This window comes from Hylaeus volcanicus, chromosome 2 (genome assembly GCF_026283585.1).
Source record: "Hylaeus volcanicus isolate JK05 chromosome 2, UHH_iyHylVolc1.0_haploid, whole genome shotgun sequence".
NCBI lineage: Eukaryota > Metazoa > Arthropoda > Insecta > Hymenoptera > Colletidae > Hylaeus > Hylaeus volcanicus.
The window spans coordinates 29,239,273-29,253,745 of record NC_071977.1 but is presented as its reverse complement, the minus strand read 5'-3'; the positions used below and the strand labels follow the sequence as shown (position 1 = coordinate 29,253,745).

Sequence of the window (14,473 nt, the reverse complement as noted above, 5' to 3'; positions counted from 1 at the left end):
GGTTTGGTCCCTCGCGTTGCATCGCAAAGGACAGGTAGTCTCGATAGACAGGGAAACGAATAATGTCTCTGAACGGGGAAGTATAACGGGTTGCTCGCGCGCTATCGATTATCGTGCAACTTACGATTCGTTAGGCTTGCTGGGCTTGAAACAGAATGGAAGTAAAAAAAAAAAAAAAAGAGCCGCTAATTCCGATGTATACCGTCGCTCAAAAGTTCAGCTCCGAAGGAAATTGCAGAAGGGACCTGTACTACGCAAATTCTTCGATAAAACTGTGAGGATTTATTACTTTGATGTTCTTCTTCGTTTTTTTTTTATTTTTTTTTTATTATTATTATTATTATTAAGTGTAACGGTCCCCTCAGAGAAATACGATATATTCTACCGGCAGATACGGATCGGTTACTTTGATTAAATTGATACATATTTAAATATCGGGTGAACTGGAAAATAATATCGTTTCTGCGAATTTCGATACTTGTTCATCATTCATAAGCTCGTTGATTTTTATCCGGCATTGAGAATGTGCACACCAGACAGCAAAAGGCTGTCGATAACGAGGGCGATTTCATAATGGAAACTTATTAAAAATGTATCCGTTTGTAAGGATATTTATTTCGAGGTTCGGCGGAAAACTGTCAAAATTCAAAGACAACAGACAACGTGTCATAGAGAAAATCAAATCGCAATACAAAATACAAAATAAACGAATAATCAATAAATTACTAACACAAACATAACTGACGACTATAAAACGTATAAACATACCTAGTGATTTTAAATATTAACGTTCATCCAACATTCGCATCCATAATACATTACAATTAACATTCATTCGACATTCGCATCACGACATATTACATGTTTGAATTTAATGTAAAAGAAACGATATTACTTTCCAGTCTCCTTAATAGAATCGATACAAAAAGAATTTGGTATTATGGTATCCGCGCCTTTAACAGGGACGAACCGAGACTTTTGAGATGCGATGTATTCGTACCTCGTCTATCCTTCCCGTGAGACAGTTTTAGAAGTGCATCAACCGCTCTGTTACCCGCCGAGCTTTTATGCTTAATCTTCTACGAGGCTACTGTGCGTGCACAGTCTAAAATCTTTAATCTCGTTAGCGCTAATTCCTCGGCCTATCCTGTTAGATTCTGCACCCAGGCCATCAAGCCTGACTTTTCTATGGAAATTAGCGAGCTGGGAAATCGAGTGGCGACCGCGCGCTCTGCTCGTTGGAACACGTTGAAATCACTGGCCGAATTCCCTGAACTCCGCGCGCGCCTGCGACGAGTCGTCTATTCCTTTCGAATCGCGGAGGCACGTTAATTAAACCAGAGACAATTAAATTCCTCCGTTTTTTAAGTGAAAAGTATACTTCGAATTGAAACAAACGCAGACCGTGTTATTATCGTAACTAAATGGCGCGACGACCCGAAAACATCCCACGGGACCATACGTTGGCCAGCTCCGCGATGAAGCACGTAATTTTCGAGAAACGGCCGAAGAGACCAAGACGGAAAGCGAACGTGACAGATAAGCGGCTGGTATCCATCCTCGAAGCAGATAACTTTTATGACATCCCCGTTATTTCCAGAACCCTTTCGTACAATCTACGCGGGCAGACCCTTCGGGAACACCTATTCGGTGATAATTTTTATTGTCCCTGGAATGATTTACGTTTAAACCATTAGGCGGAATGCGACATCGGTGTCTTTGGAGCGGTCAAGCTCAGGAGACATTCCTCGTGGAACGAATACCAGAAATTCGATGCTCCTCGAGTTCCGAAAGCGCAACAGCGCCACGAGAACGTCGATTTCGATGTTTCGTACCGCGTATAATGTGCGAGGCCTGTCGAGTTTGTTAAGGACACGTTGTCGGCTGAAATCGAGCCATCCAGGAATTAGCCACAAAGCATCGGCTCGAGGTCAAAATCGTTACCTGCCACGATTCCAAGCGAATCGGCTGACTCGGCCACTCGAACGCGGAAATTACTCGACAAAGGAGTTGTTTTTTCAAGAGATTGCCGCAGTTACTGGTAACAGTAGCTGTAACGGTGCCCCTTCGGTGCCTAAACAATGGGACAATTTTCTTTGAAGTACTTGGAACATTTCAGCCTCCGACTACTACTCGGAACAGACCTTTCTCTCAAAGCTACCACCACATCCGTGAATTGCTACTGTAACGCTGCTATACTTGATAAAGTAGCAGCACGAAAGTTCCGCTAGGGAACACGCTGTCTCGTGTTCCAGAAGATTCGTGAGCTAGTCAAGTGCCTAAACAACGGAATCATTTTTAGGGCTCTGGAAGTGGAGAATTTTCTAGAAATTTCCACGGATTCCTCTAAACAGCTCAGAACTCGTGTTCGCCAGCAGTTTCTTTCTAAAATTATTTTTAACTCGGTCTTTCCTCCGACAACACTCGAAGCATCCAGCAGACACGCTCCAGAGACCACTTACACGAGTCACCGGAGGACAAACGCGAACGGAAAGACAGTGACTGTACGCGAGACAAATAGGAACTCGATAAACACTTCCCGCGGGATTTAACGAAACCCGAGATCCATTTAGGAGGCGATAAGAGGGATTTCGAGGGAAGGCAGACGCGATAGGAGGGATTTTTGAGTGAATGCAGATCGAAATTGTCGTTGGTTTGGAAAAGCCAGGCGCAAACAGCCGGGTTGAGGCCGCTCGTAAAACGGCCCCGCTATTTACTCGCGTTGCCTTTCGCAGCCCCGACATTCGTAAACGAACCGGCAGAACCGATGCCAGACAACCTGACGATCGCTCGTTCCTTCGACGCCTATCGTCTACGTTTACGCCTGGTCGACGAGTGACGTCGTTCTATCCTCGACGTAGACGTCAGACATTCCTCCTCCGCGACGACGCGCGATCCCTTTACAAAGTTCAAAACAAGTCCAGCTGCGGAACTAGAACTTCTCGCCTATAACCGCATTTATCGCGTACAAACAGGGCTATTACTGAAAAAAAAACTTCTTTTTGTAAAAGGAATTATTTATCGATTTATTTTACAATAGTTGGAAGTACAATATATGAGACATTTGACCGTCTCCTCCGAAATCAATCGAACGACTGACTTTTTGTTTTTCTTTACGCGATATTCCATCGCGCGTTCTGGAATTCTCCAAACCGCTGTTCCTAGCTTCCTAGCAACGCGAGGAAGGCGCATCGCCACACACACACACACACACACACGCGCGCGCGCGCGCACTCTTACATTTTTTAAAACCAAATTAGTTTTTATTTATTTTATTCATAACCTTTGGGTGATTTCGGTCTTGACGGTTCGAGAAACCGAACGATGGAACTGATACATCGATCATTTTTCGATTCGACCATAGGAGAGGAGGGTTAACCATAGGAGTCCATAAAAAATAGCAGTCGAAAGTATCAGGTTGTCCCGAAAGTTTCTTTCGCGAGTTGCACTCAATTATTTCATGTGGTCGTGTTTACATAAATAGACGATCAAATTTCGTAGATATTCACGTTGTAACGATACTGTAGCGAAATGAATTGTGCAGAATTCAGTGATGTAACACGAAACATAAACTACCGTGCATGTATTACTCGTCTAATATAGCGAAGGAAACTTTTTGGACAACCTGATAGAAGCAAAAATTCCGGAATCCGCGAGGGGTTAAACCGTACCGTTCCCAACCCCCGTTCCGCCAATTTGCCGATCGCAATCCTCTCCTAAGTATCCGTTTCCGGATCCAGTAGCCGCCACCCCCCCCATCCCCCTCCCCCGAACTTCGTGGCCCGCGCGGGTCACCCGGAATCGAATCGCAAGACAAATGAAATCGAGGAGGCCCTCCCCGCAGGCAGGAAGTCGACGTCGCGAATAGATAAGGGCGGCAGGGGATGAGAGGGGGAGACGGAGAGGACACTCGAGCGCACTCGCGCAGGGCAAGACCTCGGGCAAGGGTAAGTCGAGACGGTTAGGGAATAAGGCGGAACCGTGTCGACTGGTAGAAGAAGACAGAGTTGAAGGATGGGGACAGGGAGAATGGAACGGAAACGAGCGAAAGAGGGACAGTCGAACGGGGGAGGATGCTGAGAGTCGTCGAAGGGAGGCAACGAGGGGAATAATAATTCGACAAAGCGGCGAGCAGGAAAGAAAGAAATCCATATTCAGATCCGATGATGTATCCGGGGGAGGGGGGGGCACGACTGTGCGCTCTCAATTGAAAAGGGAGGAAAAAGAGGTGGAGAGGAACGAGTGGAGGAGCCCACAGATAGAAAGAGAAGAGAGCGAGACCGCGGCGAGCCTTCCAGTTCTCTTGCCTTTATCGTCGCCGGGTCTGCGCGAGGATCGAGTCCCTGCGACGATTATTATTATTATTATTATTATTATTTTTATTATTATTATGAGAGGTATCGCGTTGCCGTCATAACCACGTCGGGACCGCTGGCTTTGTCCACGTGACAGCGATAGGGCCCATTTACGTCGAGAAACACTCACCGCCGACATCATAATGGGAGGGGTATAAATCCCCCAAAGCCCACAATACGTCGTGCATCGTGGTATTAACCCTAAGTAGGCAGATATACCGGTTCACGAGGGCTCGGAGAGCGGTATTTACTGGCGCAAAGTCAATTTTTCTACTGGTATACGTTTCACTTTAATTCTAGTTTTTTTTACATTAATGTTCATGTTCGCGTGGCCCATACAGATTTTTGGGTACGTCTTCGGAGTGTGTCGATCCAAAAATCCTGGACCTTGTTCTTCTTTGGTCTAAATGTCTTTCCTTTTTGAAAAAGAATTCCATGAAACCACTTAACGCGGTCATTGCGGAATGAAACTTCTTCTTTGATCTAAATGTCTTTATCCTGGACCTTATTTCCTTATTGCTTTTCTTAACGCTCTACGGTTGTCTGTTGGCGTTCGAAGAATTATGAAATATCGTATAAATATCATCGGTGGGGAACTCGAGGCCAGGTTGGCACGGCCGAAACTTTGCCTCGTCCGAATTAGTATCGATTACCAAACCAACGCGTGTCCCTCCCTCTTAGTACTTTGCTCGTCCATTTCTCGATACCTCGCTCGTTTCGCTGCTGTCCACCCCTCGACGATGACTTCGACGGAACTGGAAGGGTGCCTTGGGCGTAGGTCGGCCGGAACACCAGCTGAAACAATGCTAGAAATTGAACAACTCTTTGCTCGGTTGGAAACATAAGTACTCGATGTAATTGTACAGGTAAAAATTTTCGAATTTCCGTACCGGTTCGCGTAGCCTCGCGGAAGGTTAACGCGCATCATCCTGTCCCATCCAACGTCGAATTTAACCTGTTGAAGGAAACCGAGGGGAAAAAGAAGATTCTCACGGAAACTTTGCTTCCTCTGGCGATCGTTTCTCTTCTACTCTGCCTCGATCCCGACCTTGACCGCCTTAATCGGCGAACCCTCGACACCGATAAAAGTTTCTCACCAGTTGCCGAGCGTTCCGTCACCCTTTCCGTCATTGCGACTCGTGTTTTGTATTGATTGCAATATTGCGCGGCTATCAATGTGTTTAGGGGTAGCAAAGTCGCCGGATCGACCAGAGGCTTAGCCTTATCGCAAACATCGGTTCTCCGGGGGATAATCGCAGCCGATCAGCGCACGAGTTCTCCAGAATCGACGCGGACGCCGGTTAATCCCCGACGCGGAGGCTCCGGTGTTCCCCAGGCCGCGACATTCGACCGAGAGTACACAAGATAACACTCGGGGTCCCCCGGGCTCGTGTGATAGTCGTCGCCGCGGGGGTTGCGTGTAAAACGGCTCTCCGAAGAGGAGAGGAGTCGTAAACCGTGGCCAAACAAACCCCGAAATAGCCTAGCCGAGTCGGAGCCGCGCGAAGTCGAAGAGCCTCGACCGCAAACAAATAATAAACGTTCCTACGCCGTTGCCACGAGGTTCGTACCTGATAGCCAGGTCGGCCTCGTTAGATGACTCACGCGATTTACTCGCGGGCCAGGGCTTGATCGCGAGGCGCGGCTCTCGGGGACAGAAGGATCGCTTGGACGTGCCGTGCTGCTCGTTTCCATCCTTTTTACCGAATTTAGAACACTCACGAACAGTATAGGAGGTGCGTATATTAAGTAACGAGACTGATGTTACAATTGAATATCGTTTCCCTGATGGTAGTATTTCTTTTTTTTTTTTAATTTATTTTAAATCTCAATGGAAACGGAAATCCCCGTGCCTTATTCTTCGTTTAGACTCCTACAATAGTATATTTCTCGATTCGTTGTGGTCACAAACTCCCAGCGGTAATGTTCACCCACTGGCCGTCCAAGTCCACGGTCCCCGATATCACCAGATCCAACGCCAGTCTCGTTACTCGGTTCGCACACCTCGCATCGAGGGGTTACGTAGCCGATACAGATCCGAAAACCGCGAAGGGAGCATTTTTACCGCGAGCACCGTCGAGTGGTTCGTACGACCGAGTGAAAGTTGCAGCAGAGAAAGCGTGTCAAATCGAACGATCCCCGCGAAGCTCGCGTTCAATTTACGAGTGGTCGACGCCGATAGAAAGGCAACGTCGGTTCGATTATCGAATTTATTTAATGCCAGTCGGTTAATAAGCGCCTGCGAGAGCGAAATACCTATTGCTCTTCGGCGAGCTATCGACGCGCCGCGCGAAAATATCGGGGCCCCCGCGCGCCACCCCTGAAGACCTCGCTTTCTTGGCTTTTCTCCTGTCGTTAGTCGGAACGGATACCAGTTCGCGGCTACACGGCTTCCCCGATTCCCTTCCTACTCCCTTCGACGAGCCACATCCCTTTTCCCTCCGCCGCCATCGCTTACCCTAGCTTGCCCTTCGTCCTTTTCCCCTCTATAATTTTCACTCGAATACCTGCTCTAATTATAGGTGGTTCGTCACGCCGAAAGTTCCTTCTGGCCCGTGATCCTCGGTAGCCTTTACGATCTCCTACGGAGGAGGCGCGCCGTGTATTCGTTCTAGAAATATTTCATTGTAAAACTTGGCTCGCACGACCAGCGTCGGTCGTTGTTGCTATCGGTAAGCGATAGAAATGGCGTGAACTGCTACGTTTGAGTCACTCGTGATTCAATCACGTTCATTCTCAATCACGATGATTTTTCACGGTGATTCGTGATTCCTCGTGATCGTTTCCGATTGGTAGAGAACATTCTTTTCCCTTTTTCATTTTAATACAATTTAAATTTGACTCATTCGTAGTTTCTTAAATTTCCGCTAAGGGGATACAGCGAGACACTAACGATAACGATTAACACGTTGATCGTCACGTCACCCATACATGGGTGACGGTGATTTTCACTGAAAAACTACGAAAATTAATTCTGAAAGTTAAGCGTCACAGAAAATGAATTTAAATAAAATACTTGAACTTTAACGAAGTTACAAAACTAAACACCGCAATAAATGTTTCATTACACAGTTTCCAATAGTCTGTAAACATAATTTAATCGCAGTAGAAATTTTCAAGAGTATTAGTCTGCCAGTGAACGTGTTAACATGAACTGCTCCTGAAACACCATTTTCCGGATCACGGTCGTGATCGAAGCTTAATCACGACTGCGATCGTGATTGTGTGATCCCCATGAAAAATTACTGTTAGTGATTTTTCACGCCATCCCTAGTAAGCGATAGGTTAGCGACTACTCACCGTGCCGAAATGCCGGCAACACCCTTCCGTAAACTTTGAATGCTGAATTTGTTATTTTCTGTAAATTTTAAGAATCTCGTCGCGAACAAGAACCGCGTCAAGTTTCTTCTGAAGAATATAAAGAATTCTCTCCTAAATTCCAACGCGAGCTTGAGAAGGTTAAGAACCACTACGCTAGGTGATAAATGTATCCGGGAACGATCGCGCCACCGGTGCGACAGCCGATCGGGCCGATAAGGCAACGATCGGTCCGCTAATTGCCAACTAAACGACGCTGCTGGCCGTTTAGGCTGAAATTATTTCTTTTTAAATTGCCGTACGTGACAATTTGCGCGCAATGTGGTAGTCTGAGTCTGTCGCCGGTTTGCTCAGTCTTTTATACGTTTCTACATCGTCGATAGGTTCGCGTGTCTCGACGCAAAGGTTTTTAAATCCTGAACCTTGCTTTTACTCGATTCAAGTAATTTTCTGTGTTGGTCGGAGCTAAATGTAAACAGTCTTGCCCGTATTCAACAAGTGTTGCGTGCGTATACATTCGATCAAAGGGTCACATCCAAATGCATAGTTTATTCTTTGCATCTTCCATTATTCCTCGCTATTTTTCTTATAATCTTTTCTCTTGGCTCGTTTACATACTTTTCGCCATAAAAAGCATTCCAGTGTAACAGGGTTTTTTATAAAATGTTCTAGAACCGAAAGAATTCATGGAATCGAGCCTTCTCCCGTGCCCAATTGTACGTAACCTCTCGAGTCCGCTGTAACGAGTGGAATTATTGTGAGACGAGTGAACTGTAAAGGAGATTCGAAGCGAGTCGAGAGGCGCGCCATCCTCGTCCGCCTGTTACTAATCGGCGTCGTCGCTCTAAAAAGCGGCCGCATCATTTTATATTATTTTCGAAGAGGGGTCCGGACGGCAGCCCCGTCCGGACATAGGTAGCGCCCGTTTAGGCGGTAAATCTTAATGAGAATCAAGGGTGTGGCCTTGGCTGTCTCGAAAACGATGATTGCAACCCCGTGGGCAACGCTCGGAACGATCGTCGCCCATCAACAACCTACACGTACGACACGGTCTTGTAATAAAGAGAGCGACCGATCCTCTTACAGATGGCCCACGAGGATTCTTAAATGCAGACTCGAACAGTTTTTAAACTGTTTCGACTTTGGTTGTTTCGTTGATAACGCACCCATTTTTCTACATTTTATTACCACTGTGCTTTTTATAGAAAACATTTTTTTTTTTTTTAAGTTAGAAAGACTCCGTTACCCTTTACTATACCAAATATGGTGAGAAAGTTTGGAAGCGGGTATAAGTCATCGAGTTGATTGATTTTACTACGACCGCGAGTGTAATTATAAAATCATTACCAAACTTCTCGATACCATACCGTGCCGTAATAAAAGAGTTTTAACGCGCTACCCGAGTCAATTTCACAAGAATTTCCCCGAGGCGTGATCATCCAACTCTTCTCGATCTCTGTGTTCGCATCTCCTGAAACATTATCTTAGATCGGCGATCTTAAACTTGGCAATTTCTTGCGCGCGAATAACGTTCCTCGCAAAGGAATAAAGCGAAGCGTTCGTAAATGAATAAAGCGAACGCGAATCTATTAAAGCGACCATGTAACCGCCGCTGAAAGAGTAACATGGCGACCGCAGCTCCAAAAAGTACAAACAAAGTGGAGCAAACATTCGCGTTAAGGTTCCTCGATATCTACCGCAGCTTTTCGAACACGTGCTGCGCAACTCGATCCGCGGAGACATTGCTTGCGGACACCTTCCCGGTAACTATGCGGTCTCAAAACGTAAACGAAGGAACTGCCGAAGGACGGCAGCTTCGGTACTCGCTACAGCTTTTTTAGCGTAGAGTCCAGAGATGGACGAAACTCTAGGCTTTTTTTGAATATTTTCCAAAGAAGGAAACGAGACAAACACGCGAATAAACGTCAGATTTATTCGAAGCCTAGGGTTTTGCTCATGAAAATGTTCAAAAGAGGAAACGAGACAAAGTTTTGCCATCAGTAAGCGATAGAAATGGCGCGAACTGCTATTTTTTAATCACTCGCGATTCAATCACGTTCATTCTTAATCGCGATGATTTTTCACAGTGATTCGTGTGATTCGATCCAAGGAAACATATCGGCAAACTTCAGATTTATTCAAAGCCTAGGGTTTTGCCAATCACTGAGTGGAACCCATTCTATGTGACAGAGATGGGCGAAAATGTTGAAAAGAGGAAACGAGACGAACATATCAGCAAACTTCGATTTATTCGAAGTCTAGGGTTTTGGTGGATCACTGGTAGAGTGTACACCGTAGACCGACTCCTAGATTTTTGGTATCGTTCGGTGCGTAAAAGAGTGGACGTTTCGATGGCGTAGGTGTAAGGCGAGTGTCGCCGTTGCGAGATGGGGCGGAGGTGAACCGTGGATAATAACGCTGCTTCCGGGATTGTTTCAGGTACCTGGGCGTAGAGCCGCGGCTGAATAGCGGATCGGGGCAGAGCAGCGGTGCCGACGGACAGGCACAGATCGTCGGCGCGGGTGTGATCGGGCCAGCGAGCGCCGAAAAGAACTGCAAGAGCGTGCACCTGACCGCCAAGCAGCAGGCGATATGCTCCCGCTCGCCACCCGTCCTGCAGGTATTTACCTCGCGGCAGGGGCCGAAGAACCTCTCGGATTAATGCCCGGGGAAGCACGCGGCTAATTCGATTCACGAGACCTACGCCCAGCGGAGGGACAGAGAAGGAACGAGAGGGCGAGAAAGAAAGAACGGGCCGCGGGCGCGAGAGAGACGGAGATCGGCAGAGAGCCGGCGTATAAACTTTGTCGGTGTAATTTTTCGAGCCGCCGTCTCCGCGCCGACCGCTTTAATGCTCGAACCCGCTCCTTCTTCTGCCTCTTCTGCCTTCTCTTCTTCTGCTTCTCTTCCTCTTCGACCACGACCACGACGACGACGACGACGACGAATCGTTTCCATTTTTCTTCGCCTTTATGCGCGCGATGAGCTTTTCCCGCGCATACCTTTGTGATACAGGGTGAATCGCGCGACACAGACAGCTCGTAACTCTTGCGTGGTCGATGCTGAGAAAAATCCAGGCCTCGCGAGAATTCGAAAACCTCGCATCGGGTACGGAGTCACGTCGACGTACAGGGGGTTATTTAAATAATAAGGACCAGAAGTCTGGAAAGTAGGTTGTTTGTTAGGGGTTCGCGAAGTGTCACAAGGTCCCACACTATTTTTTATGTCCAATTCAAACGAAACTTTTACTCCTCAAAATACGTGTAAAAGGACAATTAATTTCCGGATGGCTTTAGTTTCAATCCGCTCGACCGCCGAGTGTCATACCTATTATTTTTCCACGGTGGAATAGCTCGCCTGGTTTGAGATCCCTCGGATTTTTGTGGCTTAGAGAACGAGCACGAGTAAATTGTTTCAGTGTAATTCTCTAACGAAAAATGCAAAGAAACGGGTCGTAAAATGCGTGTTACGACGACGTTGGAAAGTTTCAACATCGCCTCCAAGAGAGCATAACCGTGTTATGGGATACGAAGTAACCAGGAAAGTATTCGTTTCTCGAATAGCTTGCCCTCGTACTTTTATGCCCACGAAATCATCGAAGCAATCAAACGTATATACTTTTCGAACAATTTGTACGTATCCGTTTAAAAATTTGAGATCTCGAGGAACATTTGTCTTCGTGGAAATTTCGTTACAAACGACCCTCGAGCAAACCACGACTCAGGTCGTTTTTTCCACGGGATGTACGCAATTAAAAAGAATATTTTCTCGGTGTTTAAGATAGCCATAAGCGCGGTGCAAAAGGAAAAGTCAAGAATCGCGTTCGATTGGCAGGAATTAATTCGTAAAGAAGACCATCTCGAAGCGGTTCGACCGTCTGGTTCTCTTAAAGCGATCCGGAATCGCGACGGAAAATTGACCGTCCCTTTAAGGTGGCTCGGTGCGAGCGCACTGGCTCGATTCGCATGATTCTAAAGAACTCCCGGAATGCCAAGCTCGAGTTGTAGCTTTCGTTTGCTGCGCGTGCAATATTTAATACGCCGGCTCTGCAACAGAGTCCGGAGCCTTCAGTGAACCCTGCGCGACCTCCTTTCGTAGACACTCGCTGTCGGGAAATCGCTGAATCCAGCAACGCGGTGTCAAATTCCTGAAACCGGTATTTATTATACGTTTTCCCGTACATCGTAGTCTCTCTCGAAAAAAAAAACACGCGACAATTTTAGAATTTTGATTTATTCGGCGACATCTACCATCGTCCTGAAAGCAAAGGCTTTCCTCTGCGATAATATACCGGTTCTCTTGACGCGAGAAACTATCAACGATCGAGTCCGACACTGTAATCGTCGAGTCTTCTCGAGCTAGAGTCGACGAAGAAACTGCGGACGAAGAAACTGCGGACGAAGAAAACTATCTTGGACTGTCAAGTGGATTCGTTCGAGTAGCATCCATCCACCGAAGACACCCGGAGTCGTTGAATAGTCATCAGAAATACTGGCGCTCTCGAAGAATGCGTTAAAACTCGATCCTCCTATTTGTTTCGAGTTCTTCTCGCGTCGCAGGATCTGATTCGACATCGATTTCCAATCAGGAACGAGTACGCCTAGAGAATACAGTGGTAAATTGCTCTCGAGGCGCAAGAAGCAGTACTCTGGCCGAGTGGAGTGGTGCAGGAACACCTTAACATAAATTAGCATGACTTCAGCAGCCCGCGTGCTTCAAGCTTCTCCTTCAAACACTTGGTTCCATTCGGTGCAAAGTCTGTCAAAACACAACCGAAGAAACTATCGGACAGGCTAAGAGACTCTCTGAGCAGTATCCATCCACTCGAGACACTCGTATGCTAAAGTAAAGCAATGGTGCACACTTTTACAAATAGTGGTAAAACCGATCACTTTACTTTGTTCGAGTACAACCGAAATTGCGTTCATCGCACAGGAAGGGTACTCGTCTTAAGAATCGTAACATAAATCAACGTGACTTCAGCTGCTCTCATACTACTTCGTACTTCTTCTTGGAGCACTTCGATCCACTTGCTGGAAAGTTTATCAAAATCCATTGTCTCGCCTGAGAGGATCTATCCAAAGGAAACGATCCTAACAGGTTCTCTGCGACACGTTCCGACATTCTTCTCGATACTTGCCGTTCCACTTGGTACAAACTGTCGCAACGCAACGGGAGAGACTCTCCGTGCAGCGTGAACTCACCGCGAGACGACTCGGCGTAAGCCCAGACAGTGGTCCTCCAGCAGGTTGTTCGCGATTCGTCCTGGAGCAGGCTGGACGGATCGGATCGTCGAAGGAAACGGGGCTCACGGTCCCGAAAATCGCGTTTACCTTTCCCTAATGCACAAATCTTGTCGACGAAGGGCCCTGGTTGGCGGGCCTCGTCTAGAAACCGGTGCCTAGGTAAACTCCCCGTCCGCGGGACCCCCGATATCCCTTTGAACGGCGCCGCCAGTCTCGGTTTTCCGAGACCAGGTTACCGACAAAAGACCCTCGCCCATGAATATTCATAACGCCTCGACGCTGGGCCACCGAGTGCTTTAATATCCGAACGATCGAACCGGATGCACACGCCAGCGTACGAATGAACATCCTCCGCGGCGATTTATGTCGCGTCAACGGTGAAATTTCGACTCGTCCCCAGCCCACCTTCTCGCCGTGGGGGAATCGGTATCTTATTGACCTCGTTCCTCGCGGAGAACGTGAGAATGCTCCTTACGGATGTTGGCGGATGTTCCACGATACCCCCGGTTCCGTGTTCGCCGCGTTCGGAACGGTGTACCTCGCATCGCCTTCCGCGGCGATCTCGCTCGGGCTGTTTCGCGTTTGGTTTGTGTGTTTGCGCGAGCGAGGTAGGTTACGAGCACACGCGATGCGCCGAGTGTCATAGGTTAAGTGTGGGATGCAATTGGGGTGCATGTTAGGTTAAGTGTATAATGCGATTTGGTGGCTGTAGTGGGTTATGTGTGCAGTGCAATTTGGCGTCTGTGCGATGGGTTACGTGTACTGGTGATGAACGAAGTAGCGGAAGCTTCGAAGCTAAACCTCGAGCCGAGCATTTCGAGTTTCGCTTTGATATCGGTCGGTGATCCGAATCCTTCCGAAAGGTTTAAGAGGTGGACAAAATTTCAGATGGCGAAACACCGATTAATATCGACTCTTTCTGCCCGAGTTTGTCAAATTAATTGCGATATATCGACTATTGTCTTTGGTACGCGCGAGAGCAAAACGAGCGACTCGACTATCGTTTATCCATGACACGAATCTCGGTTACCGTCGAGCGCCGAAGTTATTAAGGCGTGCCAACGGCGCTATTCGTGGCTATACGGAATGTTTGTAGCGGAATCCGAGTAGTCGTCTCGGTTGTCTCTCGTTACTCGGAAACGCGCATCACGCGTTGAGTATTTCCGAGATTGAAAAATTACGTATCTAATTTTAATGTCTTCGCATCGGGAATGCGGCGCGTGTCTCCATAAAACATCCACGATACATCTACGAAACTTCTCTGGATCGAATTCACGTCGAGTGCTGTTCTCGTTTGATATTAACGATCGCGATAACATGGATTCGGAATACCTATTAACATAATTGCGCCGTTAATAGAAACCGACTACGTATTATAATTGCTTTCCGACACCCGATCCAATTAACCGCGGGTCCACTATTAAACGGACGAACCCCGTAATTGTGGCCGCGCCGTGACACGTGCCCATTCCTTCGGCCGTACTCTTGACGCGTCGATGAAAACGTGCTAACAAGGGATTGGGAAACCAGCGGATACTTGTAACGCGACGTTTT

General features: G+C 47.3%; 2 protein-coding genes across 2 annotated transcripts in view; both read left to right on the top strand.

Annotated features, from left to right (window-relative positions):
* LOC128872763 (probable cytosolic iron-sulfur protein assembly protein Ciao1) overlaps window positions 1–14,473 on the top strand; it is a 164,069-nt gene that overhangs the window by 97,657 nt on the left and 51,939 nt on the right. The window lies entirely within an intron of this gene.
* LOC128872762 (protein Wnt-1-like) overlaps window positions 1–14,473 on the top strand; it is a 65,365-nt gene that overhangs the window by 39,800 nt on the left and 11,092 nt on the right. Inside the window, exon 2 of the mRNA XM_054115771.1 lies at window positions 10,113–10,293. Coding sequence (XP_053971746.1) covers window positions 10,113–10,293 — 181 coding nt within the window. The remainder of the gene's footprint in view (window positions 1–10,112; window positions 10,294–14,473) is intronic.